Source organism: Centroberyx affinis, unplaced genomic scaffold (assembly GCF_046629955.1).
Source record: "Centroberyx affinis isolate AG114_WGS23_722 - 3 ecotype Tasmania unplaced genomic scaffold, CSIRO-AGI_Caff_v1 ptg003218l_1, whole genome shotgun sequence".
In the NCBI taxonomy this organism is placed as follows: Eukaryota; Metazoa; Chordata; class Actinopteri; order Beryciformes; family Berycidae; genus Centroberyx; species Centroberyx affinis.
Window position 1 is genome coordinate 63,171 of NW_027281254.1, and position 10,663 is coordinate 73,833.

The 10,663-nt window shown below is 39.9% G+C and overlaps 1 protein-coding gene across 1 annotated transcript; it reads right to left on the bottom strand.

Moving 5' to 3' along the window:
* Positions 1-990: 990 nt before the first annotated feature.
* Positions 991-10,004, bottom strand: scp2b (sterol carrier protein 2b). Its single transcript, XM_071538174.1, has 5 exons — positions 9,872-10,004; positions 8,560-8,656; positions 7,127-7,256; positions 6,628-6,707; positions 991-1,781 (listed from the first exon to the last, which is right to left on the bottom strand). The coding sequence occupies exons 1-5, from the start codon at positions 9,892-9,894 to the stop codon at positions 1,686-1,688; spliced, it is 426 nt and encodes a 141-aa protein (XP_071394275.1). The 5' UTR covers positions 9,895-10,004; the 3' UTR covers positions 991-1,685.
* Positions 10,005-10,663: the final 659 nt, after the last annotated feature.

Sequence of the window (10,663 nt, forward strand, 5' to 3'; positions counted from 1 at the left end):
CCTATATGGATGTTGATGATAGCTAAAAAATTGATGAAAAAAAATGTTTCAAGTACAGTAAAGAACTTTCAACTTTGAATGTTCCATTACAGAATACAAATGGAGAAAAAAAATATTAAACTAATGAAATCTCATGTCCTAAAAGTAGTCACAAGTGACCAATGAAAAAACTCCATTCTGACTGCAGAGTAGGATCCAGAGGAGAACTGAAAGAGCCAAGCCAGTACTGCAATGGAATTTGGGTCAGAGCTAGTTAACAGATTTGTGTTTTAGCCACACTCTTCCATTTACAAAGGAAAAACTACAGCGTGGCAGTCTGGAACCAGGTCACTGCAGTGTTGGAAAGTGGAAGGTCCTCCAAACCGGGAACATACACACAGGCTCAGCCAATTTGACAGTGACATCAAAGCACTATTAAGTCTGAACAGTGGGACATTATTATGGAAGGTCAAAGTTACAAAACTGACACAATCCTAAAGCCCTCTAGCCCTTAATGTTGGAGGAGGAGAAACTCTTGTAGACAACAAAGTTCACTTCTTGTGGAGTTTCAAACCAGGGCCAAAGATTTGTCAGGAAGCGCTTACATACCCTGAATTTAACTTCTATTCCCTGAACATGGCACCATTTGCACTGAAAAAACACTGAAGGTCATGTTAGGACATCTGGCCAATATTTCCATTTCCTCAACATCATTCATAAATTCACCATAAACATTTCATCATAAGAGTCAAGCCTTTTCCATCAAGAATAGGGCCGGCAAGTTGTAGGTAGTTTTATGTGCCGTTTAATAGAAAACCTGTGCTCAAGCATGAATGAGGCCACTTTTGGGAGTCTGTGGCAACTTACTGTATGTTGAACTGAGCTTTTTATTTATGTCTGGAAAAATATTAGAAATACAGTCCTACAAAGTTCCTAAGGGATCAAGGGTGTGTGCTAAATACAATTACTGCTGCAGAAAAACAGATCCAAATCAATTCCACCAAAAGTATGTTACAGCAAAAACAAATTTATTTAGTAGAAATCTTTTTAGACTCATACAATAATGATAGCACAGAAGAAAATTACGTTGTTCCAAACCCATCCGTTAATAAAGAGCTACAGTGAAAACATATCTGCACTGTTGTGGTACCTTAGAGCCAAAGTGCAAATCTGAGACAAGGCACTTGACTGTTGTGTTTCATTGTCTCCAAGATTACGGAAAATGACTCAGCAAGAATTTGCACTCTCTGCTCCTAAAACATTATGAGGCATGATTCACTTGAAGAAAAATTTCATCAGCAACCAAGGAAAATTATTGAGAGAAGCAAAACAAACCAGTGGACATAATCAATACGGATATTTCAAAGATTTAATTACGGACAAACAGTATCACAAAGTAGGGAGCGCCTCTCTCTACTCTAGTGTTCCTATTATCATGAGAGGGGCTGGGAGACAAGGACTTTAGTAGAGAATTAATTATCTGTCCATCTATCCTCTCCTCCACAGTCATGTTGGCGGGGTTGACTGATCCCCAGGATGGTGAGGCCATCTTTCACTCTACTGGAAGGAGAGTGATTCAGTCCAGTGATGAGAGAGGTTGTTGTGGAGCAGACCCTAAATGCTTAGCTGAAACCAGTCTCATAGTTAAATTCTTAGTGGTTAAGTCTGCGGTATAGAAACATTACCCCTATTCAGTGCACTGAGGTCTACAGCTTGGCTTTGCCCGGCTGCAGCTGCAGGTTCTGCAGCTTCATGGCCAGTCCCATGTTCCCTGTGATCTTCAGCTTGCCCTGGAAAAATGCCTGGGAATCAGAATGAGAGAGAATGTCACACCGACAATCTTGAATAGATATAATATTTTTGTTGTAGTTGGGCTCCTCTACATTCTGGGGTAAAAACAAATACCCATTGTATGCTAGAATATTAAGAGGAATATGTATGTAAGTCTGTGCTGGAGGGAACTACATGAGGCTCGTTTAAAGGGTTAAAGTGAGAGATTAACTCAACCCAGGGAAAGTGGGGCAACAGCAACAACGGCTTATGAAAGGGTAGGAAACTGTGCATGGCACACAGGCACAGCGAGGGTAGTGTTAGAGCGATGAATGTGTGTGGAAAAAAAAAAAAAACAGCTTAAGAAATCAGATCAGCAGGTAATAATTTGACCAATTTGAGTGAGCAAAAATTCTCAGAATAAGAAATATAAACACCGTCCTCAGAAGAAAATGGAAGGCCTTCTCTCCCCTTGACATGTGACTAATAACAATAAATAACACTGAGATGGAAGAATTGAAAACATAAATCTTGCCTTTGTATCAAAAGCATCACGCAAAGAGAAACAACCTTTCCAAATTTCTAAATAATGATGGCTAAAGCATTGGAAAAACTCTTGACTGTGTTACTGGAGAGCTCCTACGGCTATCCTTTATAACAAAAAACAGTGCAGTGACTAGTTTTCTGGGCAGTGCATGTAAAAGGAGCTTTCTCAAAGAGTTTTATATGGTCACAGTAGTGAGGTGTGCCACAGCATCATTCATCCAATACAACTAACCTGGGGCTCATTTCTTATTGCTTTACTGCTATAGTGTTACAAAGAGTTCCCACACACACAGCATAAAAAAAAAGAGAGGGGAGCTGAGATTTAAAGCTGCATCCACTAAGATTGGAATGCGGACCATGTAGAATCAACCACAATAGATATTACGGCGATTATGGTCGGAATTTGCCGGTCCGGCAGACCCGTGAAATGAGAACCATGCAGACTCGCCACTAAATTACGTCCATATTTGACGTAATTGTGTGGTTGATTCTACATGGTCCGCATTCCACTCTTAGCGAATGTAGCTTTAAATGATGATGATGATTTATTTCATGCCTGACTGAGAGATACAAAAAAAGTGAGCTGTGTGCAAAAAGTGCTCAAAAAACAAATAAAGACAGACATTTCAGTTTATGCCATCATCAGTGTCAAAACGAAATATAAGCCAGAAAACGGAGAGTATACTGAGGGTTGGACATGCACAGCTGTGATAATTGACATAGAAATACAATGGCCAGAATGAACAAGTGTATATTAACACATAGATGTATAATAGCGCTGAGAATGTTCTTGAATATGTCAATAGAAACAGCAGTGCTTATGGCATTCAAAATTCCCAAATTTACATGCCGAGGGTCAAAATATTGATTCTGATAGAGAGGATACAGACTGCAGATGATAGGTTTATGATAAAATTTTCTAGCAGCAGCCAATTTGAAATTCCTGGATGTCAGACCTTCCCACCAGCACATAAACGCAGTGTAATAGTTGTAGCTAACTGGGGAGAACTATTCCTTTAAAGTGACTTGCTACAGGACTTTTTATATCCTCCCTCTTAAAGGTCCCATATTCTATACTTTCCAGTGTTTTATTTTATGTCTTGAGGTCCATTAAAAGCTGTGCGTGTGGTGTCATGTACCAAAAACACTCAATCCATTTTTCCATGTTCATTTTCCAGCATCTCTCTGAGCCTTGCCAAGAACAGGCTGTTTCTGTTGCTGTGTCTTTAAGGCTCATTAATATTAACAACCCCTCTGTTCTGATTGGCTAACCGTTTTAAGAGTGAAACGTGAGACACCACAGACCGTCGGAGCAGGCAGCGACAGGTAGGGAATACTCTCCGGTAATAAACAATGACAACCACTCAACCGATTTGAAAAAAACACTTTGTTAGCCTATTATTTCTTACAAAAATGATAATGAGTGAACCTTTGTGACGCCACAAAGTTACGGAAGTCCAAACGGCTCGTTTAGAGGCTCGGCTTTCTAATATGGATTGTGTGGATTTAGTTGGCTACCGTGCATTTTTTTTTGTTTTTTAGGCATTTTTATGCTGTCTTTGACAGAGAGTTAGTGAGAGAGAGACAGGAAGGTATGAGGTAGAGAGAGAGGGGAGGACCCGGGTCGCTGCAGGAAAGACTGAGCCTTAAGCCCAATGTCCACCAGATGCGGCACGGAAGCAGAACGGCCAGGGCACGGGATCGGAACGGCTCCGGAACGGAAGGCAATGTACACCGCACGCGTTTGATTGAGTTGCATGCATCACCCGCAAGTCAATAAAGTGCATTTCCACGCTTGTCAGACGCAAGCGGATCTGGCAAAAATAGACCAGAAGCGTAAAAAGAACGGAGCGTCCGAAACTGCCGTCCGGAACCCGCGCGGCTCCGTGCCGCTACCGCAACGCGTCTGCACCCGGTGGACATTGCAGCACTGATTCACATGGGTGCGAGTCTGTTCCTGCACATGCACAGCTTCCGTGCCGGAGCCGTACCGCATCTGGTGGACATTGGGCTTTATGGTACGCGCTCTACTCGGTGAGCCACCGGGGCGCCCCAGCTACCGTGCATTTTGATACTTTCACAACGTTTAGATAGCACATCCAACTCCTTTATAATCACAGAGGCAAGGGAAAATCCTGTTTTACATGATATGGGACCTTTAATAGAACTTCTATGTTCAGTTATTCATTTTTTCACAGAATGGGATCCAAAAGTCCAATATTTACCTCATTATTTCCTAGATTTTCCGCACTGTGCCAACAGTCACAATAGCAGCAAACAGATGGTGCCTTCAAATGCTCTTGGATGAGTAGAGCGTGCTTGAACAACCAAATACAGTGATACAGTGTCAAGTTTTACATGATACCCGAGATGCCAAAATTATATTCTGTTTTTTGTTTCACTTTTTGATATACATGCAGATTTTGCATATACAGCAACTTATTGTATTAACTATTAACAAAAGTGATGCAAATATTCTCTTCATTCTTCTGTTGCAGCACAAAGTAGCTCTGTACCACTTTGTTTCTAAAATAGTCATCATCTACTTTTATTTCAGGGTAAATCCTACTATAAAATGAGGAAAACTGTCCGTCTGTCTGCCTGTATCCATTTTGCTCCTCAGTGGGTTGGCCAATCAATCTGAAACTGCACATGGGCATTGAGCATTGGCATAGGCAGGGACTGACGAAGCTGATTTTTCCAACTATCAACTTTCAAACTACTTGAATATGCAACAAGTTGTGTTTACGACTTTCAAACTCAGAAGTAGGAGCTTATGAGGAGCACTTGAAGGCAGCAAGATTCTTCCACCGGAGTGCTGCAGGGGAGTGGGGAAAATCTAGGAGATAATGAGGTAAATATTGGACTTTTGGACCCAAGTGCAATGGTTTTTACCATTTCATGGTAATTTTTTGCCCTTTTTTGAACACTGAATAATTTCAGTTTCAACAGACAATTTTTTTTCTTTCAGTTTCCACTGACATGCGGGTGAGTAGATAATGACAAAATTTTCACTTTTGGATCAACTATTCCTTTGATATTAGGATTCTTGCATTTCTCAGAAATTACCACAAAGTTGAATCAACACCTCTGTGACACAGCCTCAGAAAGAATGTACATTGCGAGCTTCACAACCCCGGTGTTTATGCTATAGCTGCCATCGGAAACTGCTTGCATCCAAGTCTAATGCACAAAAATGCATAACCTGGTGTAAGGAGCACAAAACCCTCACCCCTGAGCAAAGTAATATGGTCTAATGAGTCATCTTTATCTGTTTTTCCTCCATCCAGATGAAAGCCAAAGGTTGCCTTCAAAGCACAATGTCTGTTGCCACATGGTGGTGGACCTGTGATGGTGTGTGACAGTTCAGGACTTGTATGACAGCATTACAAGGAGGATTGAAGCTTTTCTGAGAGTAAAGGGTGGACTTCCTCCTCATTACGTACTTGATATTCATATATAATATACAGTATGAATATTTCTGTTATTGTGTCTAACCTACATATGCATCAGTCCTAAATAAAAGTATCACTCTGCCCTCCATTTTGTTAAAGGGCCGCTGTATCAAACTGAAGACACTGAATCTTCGATCTCAATATTATTTCACGTGATATTGTATTCAATATAGGCATCCTTGGCAGCCTTAAGCCATTTACAAATTATAGCACTTGCTACTGTAATCAAATTAAATAAAAACACAGATTAGGCTATAATAGGCCTAATGAACAAACAATGTAATGACGCAAGTCCGTATAATATGCTAATTTATGAAATCATATCATATAATTGGAAATATGGCACAACTTTTACGTTGTTTCTTTTTAGGCCGATAGAATTTTAAATTTATCAAAATTACAGGCAAGTGCTTCTCTTACAGAGAATGTGACTGGCCCACTGAAGAGCATCAATCCACTTGCTTATGTCAGAAACCTGGCAGCCCAGTGGGCAGGCGTGAGAGAGGGATAATTTAAATATTCTCTGCTGCACCAAAAGCTACAATCAAAGCTACAATATCTGGTCTCACTTAGTTTTTGCCTTGGCAGGACGTAGGTGCATGACTCGTGTGCGCCAACTCTGACTTAGAGCCTTAGTCTAGAATTATGCGTGCAATGAGGAAATCAATGACTTACTAAAACGTAAACCTGCTAAACATCTCAAATACAGACATGCAATTAAATGTCAGGAAAGTGAGCAAATAGTTGAAGCAGACAGGGTTAATTAGCAAAGAATGGCATTTAATGAAAGCAGTTAATCAACAGAGAAAAACTACCAAAAATGCATGCAAATGAGTCTATTCCAAGAGCTCATGACACACCGAGGCTGAATACTCACAGTCTGTGGGTTCATCTTGCCTGTCATCAAGGCCAACAAATCTGCATCCGACATACAGATGGTGCAATCTGCTTTCTTATCTGAGAGGGAGAGATGGAGGAGAAGCCATAAATGTTATTACCACAATGCTTAATTCAAAAATCTATCTTGGTGGGGCTTTTTTTTTATCTTATAGACCAACACGTCTTTTGTCCCATTCTCATATTGTATAGTGATAATTGTTCAATGGCTTGCAGACATTTGGTGATATTAAGGCAATGTCAAGAGTTAGAAATTAATTTCATAAATATGAAAAATCTAATCAAATCACACTAACAAAGATTAACCTGAGCACCCAAGGCAAACAAAAACAGTTCAGATGGAAAACTGCTCAGAATCTGCAGATAGCCCTTTAACTTGAAATTGCATTTCCACACAGTTGCATATTAAGACATTATAATTTCATCTGGAGATAACAGGAAGGTCTGATATTGTTTTCCAGCCCCATGTGTTTTCTCACCTGAGTCATTGTGAACACAACCCTTGCCGTTCTTCACATCCACAAACCAAGTTCCCTCCTGTCCATTTGGTCCTTCCTTCACTTTAAAGGCGAAAACTCCCCCAATCTTTTTAACAAACTGCTCCCCATCCTGTTCAAAGTACACAAAAATGTTAAATACAGCAAACCCTTGTTTATCCAAACCTATGACTTCTGAACTACCAAATGTAAATAAAGAGCAGAAAATATGAAATGGGACTGTTTCATTCATTTTGTGCACTAACTGGAATTTCGCTACCAATACATGCAATATCAAGCATTTCACTTCAGAGTGTTCTGAAGTGTGTTTCATATACATTTAATGTTTCATTTTATCATTAGAAGCTCTTTCATCTTTCATTTCAGAATTCTTAACATTTCATTTTCACAACCATACCTCTATTCTCACAAGGTTTTACTGTAATGTTTTCTTGGTTGAAGTTGTATGAAAATTGCATACTTTCACTCCTTAACACATTAAGGTTGCAGTCCTTTGAAATATGTATAATAAAGCACTGAAAATCCATTGCAAGAGATAAATGGTCTGTTCAGTGTACGTGAGCATTAATGAAGTTACTCTGTAGAATTAAGAGAATGTTATATGTAGAGCATGGGGAATATTTATATATTATAGAACTACAGGAGACCATGAAGAGGACTCCATAGTCCAAACATATCATAAACTGACAGTCTAAACCTACATAGTGCAGGATAAACAAGGTAAGGAATTCATTGGTTTGGAATAACACACTAAATCTGCCTAAAAATGTTGGGATCCTAATAGGAAACAGACAATCCCACTTCAGTGTCAACTTTTAACAAATATGTAAACTCAAAACTAGGACAAGCTGGATAAGCTTTAAATCTTTGTGTCTGATCATTGGCCTACTTTGACTGAGATCTTCCACTAAACCATCTCTATAAGCATCCAGACTGGTCCACTGTTGCCATTTTCTCATTGATGACAAAGCGGATTCATTCCTCAGACAACACTGTCATCCAGCTTGTGATCTGGTACGATTGAGGTCAGAAAAGGCAACTGCTGATAAACAGAGTTTTTGAGTGAACCATTTGTCTGATTGAATCAAACAAAATAAGATAAACATATTTTGTGATATGAAATAACTCCAGTTTGGGAATTGATCCAAATGTGCCATCACTAAGCTTTAAGCCAATTCTGTAGTATGACATAGTCCTAGGTTTCCTATTTAGAAATATATGACTGGATGTAGAAAACAGTTGCTTAATAATTAAACTTATATCAAGCTGTAGGCCACTTCTGAAATAATTCCAAAATAGTTGGCATGTCAAAGAAAATAAAACTTTACCGGACATTTGTCTGAGAGCAAATAATTACCAAAAACACCAAGGTCTGTGGCTGTAATATTTTATTCTATTGAAAGGCATGCAATCACCTCCTGAAGCTTCTTGTTTATTTCCTGGAACACAGCATGTGCCTTGAACCCCTCCAATCCATCACTAGCACTGGTGTCAATTGCTCGAATCCTCTGCCTGTTGTGGACAAAATCAAAGTGTGAGACAGAGAAATGACTTCCACGCTCCTCATAAAGGGATAGACAGACATACAGAGACAAAAGTGCAAAACAAACAAACTTTCATGCTCATCCAAAAAAAAACAAATCTACTATAATAACCTAGCAAACACTGAAGTTGATTCTTGTTATTATATTGACTTAACGCACTGTGTAACATGGCGTGTGTGCACCCTTTTCAATTTCATAATATACAGCATGTGTACACCTTGTTTTTTTCATGTAGGCCTAAATGCCACACACTTAATCAGTAAGTGCACCCACCAGTCACCTGTCCAATACTGAGGTGACACAGGACACAAAATCCTCTCGATTATCACTCCCACTAATGGATCAGGTGCATCAAGATTGTGGCCTCCAGATCTGACATCACTACCTGGTTTACAGTTGGTGTGTCTAAATGTCAGCCTTGCCTTTTTCCGGCTACACAATGCTGGGTGCACACTGCACAGCGGGATGCGCCTGGAATGGCCTAAATCCAACATGCCACCATCTTTATGCACCTTTTCCAGACAGTTGAGAAGAGGTTGCACTGTACAACAACCACTTTTCCACTAGGGGACTTAGCTAAGCCCCAGGAACCTAGGCCCTAGAATTTAAGCCCTGTGTCTGTTTTATTTCAACTGTACATTTTAGGTTTTCCCTGGTGCTCATTTTAAGACCTCAATTCGTGGGTCTAAGTTCTTAGCCAAGTTTCCTGGTGGAAAAGGGGCTTTAATTGGGACAACAAATGGCACAGCCATCTAGCGTCCCTTTAGGGCTAACAGTGGTGGTTGCAGAATTACCCAGCTTGAATTTAGCAAAGTAGCACCTGTTCAAGACCCTGGTTTGACCTTTCTAAAACGAATAACAAAATAGCATGGCACTAGTTGGTAAATAACTGTTGGTTGTAGATTAATGCACCCATTGATTTTAAGCTTCCAAATAGGCTTAAGCTCTAACCAACGGTCGTTTAAAAAGCTAATGTTAGCCACAGGCTCGAATGAATGTACAAATGAGCGTTACACAAATTAAACTGGTGGTTTATTTGCCTCAGCATAGCTTGGCAGGTTGGGTTAGCCTGCCTTCACCACAGCCAGGACAGAGAGGGTGACCTCGATTAATTATTCAATAACAAGTAACGTTAGCCGTCCAAAATGTCAAAATTAGACTACATAACGTTAAGTAATCTCACCTCGCTGTCTGTAATTCAGGCATTTTGATTGTAACGTTAGGTCAATTGACAAACACTGCCTCAAAAGACGATGCGGCGCGGCTGCTTGCTGTTCGCTAACGACACTTCCTTGTTTCTTTCCTCTCCTCCTGATCCTCAGGCTCGACGTGTCGATGACAGATACATTGATTGTGTTTTCTGCAAACGAGCAGAAAACACCCTGAAATTAACCCAAGTAAATTTAAAAAGGTCCAAATACTTTATTATATGTTCACTACACGGTCTATGTCAATGCTATTTTAATCAGAAAGTAAGCTCCGTACATTTAAAGGGGTAGTTCACAAACATTTTTAAAAGAGAAGAAAGAGGCTTATTCCATAGCCAGGTAGGGTTAAGTAAGGTTAGTGTGAGAGAATTTGAGGTTAAGAACCAATGAAGCACAAAATACTTGCCTATTGTATTTCAGGGTAATTAACTTATAGGCCTATGGTTGAATGTTTGGTTTTGTGAAAGATTTTGTCATATCCCAATGCTAAAAATGTTGGGAGTTTGTTGTTTGTTTGTCTGTTTAAAAATCTTAAACTGCCTTTGAGACGTGATGCAAATACTTCTCACTGAGGTCAGGCTATCCTTGCTTCCTAGGTTTCCATTCTTTTCCCATCACTTGAAAAGTTTGCAAAGACATCCACATCCTGAAAATCCCCATCCAAGATTGCCATGTTCCAAAAACCCTTCCTTGGCCCCAGTTGTGGGCAGAGGGTTGATGGTTGTGCAGCAGGATTTTTTTTATCTGTTTCTCCAAAATCCTCTTCT